General features: G+C 49.6%; 1 protein-coding gene across 6 annotated transcripts in view; it reads left to right on the top strand.

The window, feature by feature from the left end:
* Nucleotides 1-240: 240 nt before the first annotated feature.
* Nucleotides 241-14,648, top strand: part of Agap1 (ArfGAP with GTPase domain, ankyrin repeat and PH domain 1) — a 497,350-nt gene continuing 482,942 nt past the window's right edge. For 2 of the 6 annotated variants that reach the window (XM_074072056.1, XM_074072060.1), the window contains exon 1: nucleotides 241-446. In XM_074072056.1, coding sequence (XP_073928157.1) covers nucleotides 284-446 — 163 coding nt within the window. In that variant the 5' untranslated portion in view covers nucleotides 241-283. The remainder of the gene's footprint in view (nucleotides 447-14,648) is intronic. The other 4 variants (XM_074072058.1, XM_074072057.1, XM_074072059.1 and 1 more) reach the window with 2 other exon arrangements.

Raw genomic sequence — 14,648 nt, forward strand, 5'->3', positions numbered from 1 at the left:
CCCGCCGCGGCGCGCTCCATGGGGACGCGCTCCCCCCGGACGGCCCGCTGACCCGGGACGCCGGGGCCCGCTCCCTCGCCCGCCGCGCGTCCCGGCCATGAACTGAGCCCGCGGGTCGGCCCCACGCCTGCTTGGCCCGCGCCTTTCTTCTAGCGCCTCCTCCGACCGCCGCTGGCGGCCCGGGCTCCCCGGGGGCTGCGGCGCCCCGGGCTCAGCGGCCCGCGGGCCCCGGGGCGCGGGGCGGCGGCGGGGGGCGCGCGGCTCCGGGCGCGGCGCCTGCACCATGAACTACCAGCAGCAGCTGGCCAACTCGGCTGCCATCCGGGCCGAGATCCAGCGCTTCGAGTCGGTCCACCCCAACATATATTCCATCTACGAGCTGCTGGAGCGCGTGGAGGAGCCGGTGCTGCAGAACCAGATCCGGGAGCACGTCATCGCCATCGAAGGTGAGGGCCAGGCCGCTCCGGGCTTCTGGAAAGCACGGGGGAACGGGCGCCCCTGGCGCGGCGGGGGTGTGCGCGCGAGTGTGTGCGTGCGTGTGTACACACGCGCCGGGCCGAGGCACGCGGCTGCCCCGCCGAGGGAGCACTGCGGTGCTTCTTGCACTGCAAGGCCGGGCGGTGCCGCGAGCCTGCCAGGGAAGATGGATCGTCAGCGTTAATTTGATAATGGACAATAGAGTCTCTCCTGTGAGAAAGTGGCTCGGTGTCGCCGGACTGTCCCGGCCCAACCGACGCTTGGGGGCAGCTGGTGGGGTTGGCGCCACCTGACCCTGACAGGTTATCAGACCAGTCCTTTGAGCGTCTTGCTGGACGCTGAAACTGTGTTTTGAGAAGTGCTGCTGCTATGCTGGAGGTGCTCCGCCGTTCAGCGAGTTCAGGCGCTCAGGGCTCCCCCGCTTGAGCGTCTTTGCCCTGTTCACCCGTACAGGAAAGGCAGCTGAACTTGGCCCATGCACAGAGCCAGCCGGGCTGCAGGCAGCAGGGTGTCCAGGTATGGGTTTCCCTGTCTCTGTGCAAATTCAGCCCTTTTTGTACCAAAGTCCTGGGTCAAATTGTCAAATTAGGGGAATCCTTCTAGGAAGGCAAGGCACCCCACAGCTGAGGGTGTAACTTTGACATGCGTGGCACTTGGAGGGGTGGTCACTGAGGAGAAGGATTTGAAGAGGAGGATGCCGCCGGCTGTGAACCTGTGTGTTTTGGGGTAGGGAGTTGGGTAGAACACCCTCCTTTCCCTGTATGGAAGGCAGGGCAGTACCCCTGCAGGAGAGGTACAGAGCAGTCTGCCTTTCCTAGGCTTGTGTTCTCTGTGGACCAACTGTGGCTTTCATTTCTCTGCTACGAGGCTCCTGGATTGTTTCCTTGCTTTGTTCCTTTGGTCCTGCCCAGATTCACCTGGAGGAGCAAATGGCATGAGAATGGGTCATATGGAGTCATATCCCAGCCACAGTCAATCAGCACAGGTCATCCTCTCACGTTGCTGTTGGCCAGTAATGATAAAAAGCACTGCAGGGTGGCTTGTCCATGATACAGTGTCCTGCCCAAAGGTTGGTAGGACCCTTGTTGAGGACCATTGAGAACGCTCCCAAGTCCAGCAGGAGCATTGTCCTCCTCCCCTCCATTTGTGAGTGAGAGGACATCCTCCCACACAAAGGCTTTGCTTTGGCATTATGCAGCCTAAACTACTACCCCCAAATGTTTTGGTTTGAAACTTGCTGGGTCAGGTGGAGAAGGTGGCAGTTGTGTTGCTCATCTCCTGGCATTTGGCAGCCTCATGGACTTGAACCATGTTCCAGCCAGGCTAGCTGACCGGCCAACTGTAATCATAGGAGGCTTGGTAATTCTAGGGAAGGGTCCCAGAAGGCCCCAGACTTATGAGAGCCTTGTGTTTAGTGCACCTGACTGTCCTGTTAGCAACTTAAGATGCTTCCAGACTTATCAAGAGGTATGGCTTCTGTTGCCTCTGCAACTTGTGGCCGGAGGCTGAGAGACCTGCGGTGGTGACCTGCCAATAGTTGAGAGATATTGCAGGTGGATTTCTCCAGATCTTCACCAGACTGCTCTGGTGGCAGTGGAAGAAGCACTGTGTTTATCTCAGCTGCCTCTTGCCAGCTTTCTGACTACATCCACAGAAGGCTGATGAAACACTTTGAAAGCTGGTGCAGATATGGAATGCACCTGGCCAAGAGCACCTTGCTGCAGAGAGAAGAGGAGCTCCAGCCAAAAGTGACTCACCTCATTTTCATTTCCCATCCATTCTTGAAGCTTCTCTCTGGGGTCTTCAACACTTCCAGTCTAGCAAGTTGACTTTCTAGCAACTTACTTACTTACTCCCTGCTCTTCCTCCCCACTTTCTCTCCCCCCCAAACTCCTCCATTCGTGTGGATCTGAGATTATGGTTTCTTGACAGTTTGATGCCTACCTTTACAATGTGAAACTTTAGCCACCCCCACCCCTTGCTTGGGATCCTTATCACTTTAAACAAGGCTCAGAATCAGTGGGGGGATCCTGCTTGGAGCTTTGATAATGCTATTATTTCTCTGTTAGAAATAGGGATGTCTGTATTGTGCTGGGCTGTAGTTAATTTAGTGAGACTTAAGATAAGCGTTTGGATGTCTCAGTTCTTTTGCACTGTTACTGACAATGATACCGCAGTTCATTTGCACAGAACTTGAACACAAATGTCTGGCATTTACATAGGCCTCATTTGATAGAGGAGGAGGTGGAGGCTCAACATTTGGTGGAGGTTACTCAGTCTGTTCTGAACCAAGGGATCCTTTGGGCTTCAGGTCTCTGACTTCCCACAGCAACCCTCTGTCAGGATCTCAACCTGCTTGTTCTAATTAAATGGAAGTTCATTTGTTATAATGGAATACTCTCTCCCTCCATGTCAATTTTTAAGATAGGAGTGGGTCTTACATCTACTTAATTGATGTTTTGCAAGTTTAGAGAGTTGCCCAATTGTGGCAGGTTGACATCTTGGGGTAAGGTGAGAACTATGCAGAAACAGTTCTGTACAGCTGTGCATTCACTGGTACCAAGCCCAGAGGCATTGCCTTGGGGTACTGAGGTGGCACATGCCAAGTGGTGTACACGGACAGCATGTGCCTAAGCACCACAGTAACTGAAGTGACCTCTCCTGCCCCCACCTGCCAAGGGACAGACCCAGATCTGCCCATGCCTATGAGTGAGCCTTGGAGGCTCAATGGCACTTCAGTAAAAAGTCAATCTTTCTAAAATTTAAAATATAACCGTTTCTAATCAGGAAAGCGTATGTCTAGTGTAGCGCAGAGTATAAAAATCACTTGTCCCACAAAACAGAAAGCTTGTCATTTTAGAGGCTGTCCACATAGACTTTTCTGCCATCTGTACGTGCACACACAAAACTGAGGTCTTACTTAGAAAGTTTTCTGACCACCATAATGTGAGTCCTGTCCAGTGTCATGAAAGACTTCTGATTTCTCTGGTTGGCATAGTGTGCCAGCATTTGGCCACAGTCGGTGCACAACACCGCTACTTTCTGGCATCTGCAGGGACTTTTGCTGTTGCAGTGAGGCATGGCCTTGTGAGAGGGGAGGATGTTTTGGCTGACACTCATTTCACAGGAAATTGAAATGAGTCTGGGTTGGCAAATCTCTTGATGATGGAACTGAATTTCATATGTTTTAGTTGAAAGTGTCCGTCTTCTTAAATAAAAATGGACTGGTGATCCCGTGTGTACATGGGATGCCTGTGATTTTTGTCCTCAATCTTGTTAAAACACTTCCTGTCAAAAAGAGGTGTGTTGTCTTTATCTTTATTTCATAGTTTGACATCCCCTGCCCCCCATCTCTGGAGTTTAAGGAAACATTGCTGCTTGTTTTCACATTTAGCTGAACAGATTTCTGGGATGTCCCATGGGGTGTGGCATGCTGTGAAAGGTAGCATGTAGCTCAGTCATGTCCCCAGCTTCCCTGCCGTCGTGTCCAAAAATGAGCCTGAGACCTGCCTCACCTCCACTTTGAGCAGCTTGTGTAGGTCTCCCCTCTGGTTTTCCTTTAGAGAGTCTGGCTGGGGTGGATGGGGTTGAGGCAAATGAGTCAGCTGCCTTTCTTGTTGTTCTTTTAAGGCTAAAGCATCTATTAGCAATTGCACGTTGTGCTTCAGCTTGCCAGCAGCAGGATCATGATGCAAGTGCTAGCCCAGCCAGCTCCAGTCCCCGAAGCTTGCTTTCCAGGGTCCTGGCTCTGCTGGAAGTCCAGCTCTTCTCTGAGGTTGAGACCCCAGCCTGCCTTCATGCCTCTTTCCTCACAGGGTGACTGGTCAGCAGACACCCGTGCTTTCACCTGTGCTAGTCAGTGGCAGGAGGACTCTGCCTCTCACTCCTGTGAGGCATTTTCACAGGATTCCAGGGCTCCTTGGTAGCATCTGAGCTTTCGGGGGACCTGGAAGATGGGGTCAGGGATCCACTCAGCCCCGTACTCCAGCCATGTTGTTGGGCATCTGTATCCTGCATGCTGAGAATATCACGTGTGTTATGTCAGTCCTGTGGCAGTTCCATAATACAGGGGTCACCTCCGTGGTCCAGAAAGTGTAGCACACTTGCCCAGGAGAGGTGAGCTGCTGGGTCCAACCTCAGCACTGGCTTTTGTGATATAGAAGTGGAGTCTCTGCTGTTTGTAGCTCCATAGCCGTCTGTGCAGACTGACGCAGGCTTTTGTGCCCTTGACCTAAATGGGAAGGGCTTGAGAATACCCCAAAGGATTATGTTCTTTGTAAAGTTGCCTTGCAACTTTGCAAGAGTTTGTTTTCATATAGAAGTTTATTTAGTCTGGTTATTGCAGGTGTGTGTGTTTAGGGAAACAAATTTCTTTTTCCTGCCATGGGTAAGTGTTGGTTTTTCTTTGTTGCTATCTACCATGTTGATAACATTGCAAGTTTAGTCAGAGGTTCCAGTTTGCACTGGAAAAATAGTGCTCCATTGGCTGTTAATTGCTTCCAGGTAAAACTTCACACCTGACCCACCACTGAGGGCTGCACAGTGAGGGTGTGCCTCATGAAGTTAGCTTTAGGCTCGGAGTTGTAGTGTGCGTGCCCCTTCTCTGAAATGCCGTGAGGCCTGGCCCTTGCTGGTGTCACCTACAGCTGGCCTTGCTTCACCAGAGTTGAGGCCCTTCTGTCATGTGCCCCAGCTCCCCTTGGCTCACCTAACCCCCCTGCTCCAAGCCTGGAGGACTGGCAGCTCTTTGAGGGTATAAATCAGGTCTTGTTCATTTTTGTCCCCAGGGTCCTATGGATGCCTAGGAATTGTTTGTTGACTGATTTACTTGCCAGTGGGCTAGCGTTTTCTCTGAAGTGTGTGTCCTTTTGCTCTGTATTGGTGGTATAAACAGTGTTTATCCTCCCACAGAAATGAGGACATTTTGAAACCAATCCCCAGAGCACAGAAGTTAGGGCTGGGCCCTTTTAGATTTGGTGGGTTAGCTTGGATGGGAACAAAATGTCACTCAGTGTTTGCAGTAGAACTGAAATTTTCTTTGGTGTAGGTAAAGGAAGACAAAGATCTGCTTGATAAATGTTGGCAACTTTTCCCGATCAGTGGTCTGCAAAAGTTGGGCGCAAGTGAATTTCAGAATTTCGTCACTGAGGGACAAGTAAGTGACAGACTGTTGGTACACATTGTACCACTCATTGTCACAGTGGTTTTCAAATTTGAGTGCAAGCAAATCACCTAGAGGCTTGTGAAAACATTGCTGCCCGCAGTTCCTAGCTGTGTAGGTCCACAAGTGGGGCCTGAAAATGTGCATTTCTAACATGGGGGCCACACTTTGAGAAGCATTGCTGTGGAAGGAAGGCAGCTGCAGTTAGTTGGCTGACACCTTTTCTGGATCGACACACATTGATACATGCAGTGCCCAGTCAGCAGAGAGGGGTTCCTCTCTTTCTTCCCTCCACTAAGACACCTAAGGCCTGCGGTGGCCTAGGGATTTGCTCATGTCCCGAGTTTAATCACGGTGAAATCCAGGTCTGAGTGTGTTCAAGTCTTTGTTCTGCTGTCTGCATGATGCTGGTAGAAAAGGAGTCAGGTGTCTGGGAGGTGTGGTTTCTGGGAAGTGGTTAGGTGGACCATGGGCCTTGCCAAAAGAGGTCTGGTGGAGAGAGGAACCACTTTCCTTCTAAGTCACAGGCTGTGGTTCTGTGGATTTCCCTTCCTGACTTTCCAGGAGTGTTGATTTGTAGTGTGGTGTCATGCATATGTAGATGGGGTTCTTCAATATTCACTTCTTGTGAGAGTTTGACAGATGATACATTTTGTTACCACTGTTTTTGAGTGAAAAGAGCACTTCTGTAAGAGAGAGGAGCTATAGGTTTTCATCAGCTTAACAGAGCCTGGAGGAGCCTGGGGGAAGTGACTCAGAAGGAAGGGAGCTACAGCAGCTGCAGGAACCTTTGAAACAAAATCTGTGGCCCTGCTTTGGTCCACATTAGAGGTTGTCTTTTGTTGCAACTAAAATTCCTTATTTTGCATCCTCCTTTTCTCTGTATACCCTGCAGGTGTTTATGGGTTGAGTCTCACTCTGGCTTGCTTTAACTACTGACTTAGTTTTCCTAAGACTCAGACAAAGCTGTATCCCCTCCCTGCCCCTTCCCGATACTTCCTAACCTTCACATCCTTCACTTAAGTGATTGAGTCTGGCAAAGCCGGATGAGGCTTAGTTATTTTTAAAACCCAGGTTTGGGGTTCTGATCTGGTGCTTAGCTACATAATTCCTTCCCTTTGTTAAGTACCTCTTTCTGTGGAAGAGAATGCACTCTCCAGATGTTAATCTCTAATCTCTGCAGCATCTGTTATTTTGTTCTGGGATTGGAGTGCCAGGCTTTGTGTGTGCTGCGGGAGTCCTGCCTTCCGGGAGGTCAGTGCCTCTGAGGGGCTGGCAGGGATTTTGGGTTGTGTTGTCTAGGGTGGGAAGCCTGTGCAGGGACATGTGCCTTTCCTGAGATGCCCCACCCCGGGTCCAATCCCCTCATCTCCCAGGGTGTTCTACTCACAGCTGACCAGGGCCAGAAGGGGGAATCCTGGTTGTGTCTGGGGCTGGGGAGGGAAGAACAAATACCACACCAGGCAGAAGAGGTTGTTAATGGATCCTTTGAATAACCAGCCAAATAGCTTGTTTGTGTGCAAGGTCAGGACATTTTCCATAAAGAGCAGACTAAATATAGGCTTGAGGGTGGGGTCCAGGGCCCAAGAGGAGGCTGTCATTGCTCTGGTATTGTTCCTTCCATTGGTAATCAGGACTCTCCCAGCCTGGAACAGGTGGCCACCCTCAGCTCTCTGGGAACAGATTGGTGTTTTGTTTAACCAGGGGCTCATTTGCAAGTTTCACACTTCTCCTGCTGTTTGATGGGGATTGTCTTTTTCGGGCTGCAGTGTTGGAGTATTTGTGCAGTGTTTCTACACAAGCAACTGTCTCGTCCTTAACACAGCTCATACCGTCTGGTTGTCATTAGCATCATGGCTAGAGCCTTTTTGTTTCAATGGTGGGAAACACTTTTCATGGTCTGGGAGAATTCATTCCAAATAATTACTGGCCATGTTCACAAACGATTTATGTCTGGTCTTAGTAATGTCAACATTCAACAGGCTGTACACATAGAGTCATGTTGATTTCCAGCTCAGGACCAAAGCTACTGTTACCAGCTCCTCAGAGAACAGCCTTACAGGGAAGCAGTCTTTAGGAGAATTTAGTTTCAATGGAACAAGTTTTAGTTTTACTTAATATGGACATACTCACAGTGTTGAGGATACTTAAAAGGAAGAACTTAATTTTTTTTTTAAAAGAAAGCTTGAAGCAAATAACAAGACCTACTTTAGTTTCATGAATTTTTTTTTTTTTTTTTGCAGTGCTGGGGATCCAGGCCTCCCCCTCTCCCCCAGGCATAGTAGGCAAGTGCTCTACCACTGAATTGTGGAGGCACAGGCATGGTCTCTGTGTTGTTGGCCTTCAGCAAGACCTGGAATTGTAGGTAAGGACTTGCTAACTTTTTTCAATGAGAAAGAGACCGATTTGGGGAGAACTGATTTCCCTGGACTCTGTTGAACGAGGAGAGGGCACTTCTAGAAGCCTGTGCTCACTCTTCCTTGTCCAAGGTCCAAACTCTGAGGCTGTCTGCTCCTGTTGCATTGTAGCTCTGACTATCAGGTCCTGGCCTGAGCATCCTGGATTATTTGGAGTTTGGGATTGGTGAGCTTGAGATCACTTCAAACTCCCAATTTTGGGGAGTCCTTTTATTTTTTTGACATATAACAAAAACAAAGATACACAAGTTATAGGGAGGAAGGTTTTACCAACCAACCCCTGTGTGTCACCAGCATCAGACGAGAGACTGATGTGGCAGTGCAGGTGTGCTGGTCAGACCCTGTCGCTGTAGCTCGTGTACCTTTTCTGCTATTGATGGGCACCTGAGTAGTTGCCTGGTTGTGAACAGTGCTGCTGTGCACACTCTTGGATGTGCCTTTTGGTGCTCATGTGCCTTCAATTCTACTGGGTCCAGGCTGTGTGGCTTTTTTTCCCCATGGCTGGATACAGCACTCAGGGACACCCTCTGTAGGCAGCAGCCCACCTGAGAGACTCACTGCCACTGAGGTTTGCTTTAGGACACCCAGGATGGAAGTTTTCTTGTCACCTCCCTCCCTGGATTTTCATCCTTTCAGTTGCTACTCATAAACAAAGATTTGAGGGGTTAAACATACACTTTTGGCCCAGTCTCAGACATTAGTTTTTCAGCTTTAGGATTTGTCTGCCCACTATTTCTTCCTTGGCTAAATAATCAAGGCATTGTGGACTGAGCTGTGTGTGAAATCCCTCAGAAGAAAGCCCTGGCTTTTGAATGGTGAGTGTACAGTCCTGAGACTGGAACTGGGTCCCCTGGGCTCTGCCTGGATGCTGGCAGACACTGTTATTGGGTCTGGTACTCTTGCTAGCTGAGCCTTCCACCCCAAAGCATCTCACTGTTCTGTCTCTAGGTGCACCTCTGAATCTGCAAGGCAACTCACTCCCCACTCTTGGCTTCAACTCTTTATAGTCCCGGTAGTTACATATTAGCACTGTTGTGTTTCTGTTGTACAATTATGGAAGAGACACAAAAGGAAAAAAGAAAAGCTAAGTGTTGCCAACTCTGTCTCAGGGGGTTATTTTCTTTGTTTCTGCTGTTGTGTCCTGATAGCCACCCTGCTTCTCCCCCTCCTCCACACAGCTTGGAGAGGCCAACCCACAGGCAGGACCAGGCCAAGGATTTTGAGGGCTGTGTGAATTTCTCTAGTGGCTTTGTAGAGACAAATATTTATTCTGAGGAATGGAGGTAGGAGAGGTGGCATTTATATTCACTTTGTTTGGGATGGGAAGTGGCTAATGTGAGATTTGGTAGACAAGATGTTACCGAGCCCCTGCAGTGGGCAGAGAGAGGGCTTTGAGGCTGGCAGGGTGGCAGATGTGTGGGGTATTAGTCCTTTTCTCTCAGGAGTCCAAAGATAAGCAGCTCTGTGGGGTGGTTTTGAGAATCCTGAGGAGATAGTGTTATCTGGTGGGGCAGAGTTTGGGGAGGGTCTTGAAGACTGGGTTGGAGGCAGGCATGGCAGGGCTGTTCAGGGCAGTGAGGGTGCAGAGGGTCTGAGCACCCAGAGAAAATCATTGCATAGGACAAATGGCAGTGACCGTGGGGACTGGGCTGAGGTTGTAGGGAATGGCAGCAAGTATAAAAAGCTAAGAGCAGTATTGGGACTTTTGAAAGGAAAGGGAGGAGACAGGCAGAGGGTGGGAAACACGAATCCAAAAGAGGAGCCTGAGGCTGCCTGTGAGTCCAGGATGGAGGATTGGAGGCAGGGAGGCTGTGGTTCTGTCCTGGGAACTTAGGAGCAGGATCCAGACATGCTGACGTTTGGGTGAGGAGGAGGTCTTGGCCACCTGGTAATGGCTGTGCAGGATTTGTAGAGGTGCCCTTGTTCCTGTGGAACCTGTCTGTGAAAAGATTTAGAGAGGCACACCTGGGACAGTATTGTTATTGTGTCTTTTTTCTCTCTGCATATTCTTACATGGGTGTCTGAAGTATACATCATTTTCTTATGAGTATGGCTAGCATGGATCCATCTCTAGGGACTGAATTGGGCCTGGGGTTGGGGAAACTGACATGATTGAGATTCTGCTTGTAGACCCTGGATTATGATGGCTCCTGGGGTCCAGCTTATAAAGCTAGGTAGTCTCCTGGCCAAGTGTACCTCTTGCAGCGCAATGCAGAGCATATGCCACCTGATACTTGGTTGATCCATACACGTATCCATCCATCCATCCATCCATCCATCCATCCATCTATCTATCCATCTATCTGTCTATCCACCCATCTGGTATTAAAGTCATGTAATGACTTTAATCCATAGATTTACAGAGTCAGGTCCTTTGACCACAGAAGTGAACAGGCTGCTTGCTTCTGGCCAGGTGGGTGTGTAGTGGGCTGGGCAAGCTGAGGATGGCCAGTGAAGAGGCTGAAGGGCTCCAGGAGGAATCCCTGTTTGAGCCCCAGAAGGTAGAAAGTTTATAGCACTGGGGGAACATTGACAGGCACTGTGCCCCTGTGTCAGCAGGAGGCTCAGAAAGCTCTCCACTTAGCCAAGGGAAACCCACTGTCTTCATTCAGAAAAGGCAGTTTCCATTTTTTCATTTTAGAGAATTTCAGTTTTACCTATATTTCTCAATCTGTACTTACCTTGCTGGTCATTTTAGGCTAGGGATTAAATAACATCTCTTTCTGGTGATAGTCTGAATCTAGAGAATTTTTACCTCCATGCCTCTCCAGGTCCCCACTCTTTACTTTCCAGGCTCTCAGCTCTCCAGGAGGAACTGCAGTTACAGCTGGCATCGTAGACAGCTGCGATCCAGGCTTTTTCCCATGCACCTGATGTCCCTCTGGGATGGAAAAGAAGCAGCAGTGTTGCTGCTCCTGAGACTGGCTCAGAATTCCACCTGGGGATTATGGAACCCAGGCTCCTTTTCTTGAACCTGATGTCCACTCTTGGTGGAGTGGCGGGTCCTGGCACATGCAGGTTTTTCAAGTGGCTGGTTGGAGATTACTGAGCCTCAGAGCTGGGCAGCCTTGTTTGCCTAGGAAGCTCAGGTACTTGCTCCTTCACTTGCTGCTACAAACATTGTGGAGCTTTGTGCTATTCCTTGTGTGGTCAGAGTGCATTGCTCTCCTGAGCCCATGCAGCCCTCCTCCAGTGGCTCCCTTCCTAGCACCTTTGGCTGTGCTCTGGGGAGAACATGTCCCACTGGTAATTGCTTGAGATTTGTGCCATCAAAAAAAAGATTGGACTAAAAGAGGTGAAATTTGCTAACTAACCACATCCCAAGGGAACCTTTTCCCTCAACATTTTAAGATGAAACACTTCAAACAGAGGAGGTGAAAGAACACACAGGGAGAACTTTTCCATGCCACCACCCCAAGCCTGAAGGCTACATTGACCTGCTGTCCATCCACCCTGAAGATAAATTAGCTTTCTACTGGATGCAGAGTTTCTAATACTGATCCAATTTTGGCTTGGAATTCAGAGGGTTTCTTGACAGTTCAAATTAGGGTTTAGTGTCAGGTTCCAGGTGTGTCGTGGGCACAGTGGGGACAGGGTGCTCATGAAGTGGGGGTAGAATGAGAGGGTGTCTCAGTCTTTAGGGGACATGGGCATGACCAGCGTGTGGAAGGACAGCTTTTCTGCATTGACCCTGATGCAGCTCACAGTTGACTTGATTAATGGCCGCGTGTATCTGTTTGGGATGGCAGCCCCTCACTTGGCACTGGTGATTTTGGAGTGGGGTAGGCACCCAGTCCTGTGTCCTGGGACTTTGCTTTTAGTTGTTGTTGATGTGTCCTGTTGCACCTTGACCGACTTCTGGGAACAGAGTGATGTCACATGGATCTCAACATGATGGTTCTGTGTGGCCCATAGGGGACAGAGAACACTGGCCTGATCCTAGACAGGCTCCTGCCTCTCTGAGTTGCCATATGTCCTTTTCAACATCTAAAGTCCATGGGGATGGAATCTGTCTTTCTTTTTCCTTTCCTCATGCAATATGGTCTCTCTGTGTAGTCAGGGCTGGCTTCGGAACTTGGGATTCTTCTGCTTTTGCCTCTCCAGTGCTGGGATTATAAGTGTGAGCTACTACCCCTGGCTCAAGGTTTGGTCTTAAGGGTCTTCCTGTCTCAAAGTGACTGCCACCATGCTGTCCATCGCTCCTTTTTTTCCCAAACTCAGGACCAAATTAACCTGGTATAGTTGGGATCAAAGAGGCCGGACTGCCCCTGTATATTTCTTGGTGTTTTCACCCATATTTCTCTTTCCTAGCAAACACAGTCAGAGAAGGAAATTCCCTTCAACAGAGTGATAGTAAAGAAGGAAGCACGCAGCTAAACATAGTACTTCTGTGCTTTGTGCTGTGCCCACACCTGAGGCCTTGCTGTGACACTTGAGTACATGCACAGGGTCTGCAGGGGAGGTACATGCACCATACCTACTACTCCAGACTTCACCAGATGTGATGCTGTGTGTGACCTGGTGACCGTGTGCTTACGTTTCCACTGCAGTGAGCACATGGTGAATCTTGCACGTGTAATTAGGGAGTCCACACTGTATGTGCAGAGGGCCTGTGTAATTCAGCTCTGACTCTCCTCTCTGGTTCATGAGTTTCATGGGATCCATCTCTAAGGTTTTGGAATGAATCCTAACATCTCTGCAGAGCTAATGGCAGTGTTAACTATGGAACCTGGTAAAGCCTATGTTCCTGTGCCTGGACCTGACCCAGACTGGGTCCAAGTGGAGCACACCTTGGAGACTGTCCTTGAGCTAATGTCTCCACAGGCTAGCAGTCCCCAGAATCCCTCACTTGACCCCACAGTCCTCCCCATCCTGCCCAGAACTGGCTATGACCAATTCTTTTGGAGGTAGCAGTCGGCAGTGTGATCTGGCACTGTCTTTGCCTGCTCTGTGCTGTTATCTGCATGTCATAGTGCACGTCTTGGGGACCCCGGCTATGCTGGCCACAGTTTAGCTCACAGCCCAGCTGTAGATTGCATACTTTTCCATTTGAATGAGCCTGTGAGTCTGTAATCTCTGGTCAGTGTCCAGCTTTTAATTCTATTTTGTCACAGCTATCTCTTCATATTCCAAGCTGGCTTTTAACTGTGTGAAATACACTTCATGTCACCTTTTTAATTATAGCAAGGGGCTCAGTTTGTAACTGGTTGGTACCTCTGAATATTCCCCTGCACTACTGTCCCTTGCTTTCTCACATTTGTCTCCCCCCACTTCCCCCAAAGTGGAAAAGGTTGACTTTTGAACATGTCCTCTGCCTTTGGGACAGAATGAATTTATAGGAGGTCCTCCATCTTTGCTGTTGGACATCATGGCCAGAAGAGTGACAGATGACATGCCTGTCCATGTTCTCAGATAGTTTCAATACCAGATAACCACACATCACCCTGTGGCTTGGTCTCTCCTTCTTCCCGGGGCGGAGGGGGGGTGGCGGTCCACCTTGTCTGCCTGACCCAGCAGGTTCCCTGGTCATTCCCTCATTCACTTTCCCCCTTGCTTTCTGGAACTTGACTTGTCGAGGGCTGGAGGCATGGCTCATGGCAGCAAGTGCAAGGGCCTGAGTTTCAAACTCCAGTACTGCCAAAAAAAAGAGAAGAAGAAAAAAAGAAACTCGTGTCAATAATCCTATGTGTGTATGTGTGCAGATGTGGGGATGCTGCTTTCCCCACGAGGGCTGGTGCTGTCTGTCTTGTTCTCAGTTTTCTTGCCACTGCAGCTTTGCTAGGAGCATGTTGGTGGGGAGGGGGTGAAGAAATGTAGGGACCATCTTGGCTGGGATTTGCACCTTCTCATGTTAGAGGGCAGCATCTCCATCCTGCTGCAGAGGTACATTTTGTAAAACAGCCCCTGACTAGGAATTCTGTAGGAAGATACCCTCAAAGATAATTGCGACGAACTTTTCCGGGAATGTGTCTAGAAGACCCATTTCTCCATGGTTACAGTTACCTTGGCTCTTGTTATATAACTCCTGTTAGATACAGAAACTTTTTTTTTTAAAGCTTGATTTCCATTATTTAAAAAAAATATGACTTAAACCATGACAACTCAGGTGTCATCTTTTGGGGGAGCTTTCTGGTCATAAAACCAGGAATTTTCACTAGGCATTTGTTTGACCAGAGTTTCTTTTCCATGGGATTGACAGATAGTATGATGCTGCTGGGCGTGTTCCTGGCCATCTCTGAGCAGAGATGCTGAGAATCAGAGCCGTGTCCCTGGTCCCAGGCTCCAGCTCCTCATTCCTCTAAGGACAGTTTACAGACACAAGGAGAACTGAATTCTGGACTGGGCAAAGGAGGCACATCTCTCAGAGGCCCCAGCTATCTGTTCCTGGGCTGCAGAGCCTCTGTGCCTCAAGATCTCTAGGTGGACGTAAGCCCTGTCCCCTGATGTGGAGGGAGCTGGACTGGAGTGACCACTTGCTCCTTGTCCCTCCCTATAGCCCCGTGGGCAGTGGTTACTTGTGCTGGATGACCCTTCTTTAGGGCTTCCAGCTCTCTCACTGGGGGATTCTTTGCAGCCAGCTGGGGTGAGCAGTA

The sequence above is a fragment of the Castor canadensis genome, chromosome 4 (assembly GCF_047511655.1).
Source record: "Castor canadensis chromosome 4, mCasCan1.hap1v2, whole genome shotgun sequence".
Taxonomy (NCBI): domain Eukaryota; kingdom Metazoa; phylum Chordata; class Mammalia; order Rodentia; family Castoridae; genus Castor; species Castor canadensis.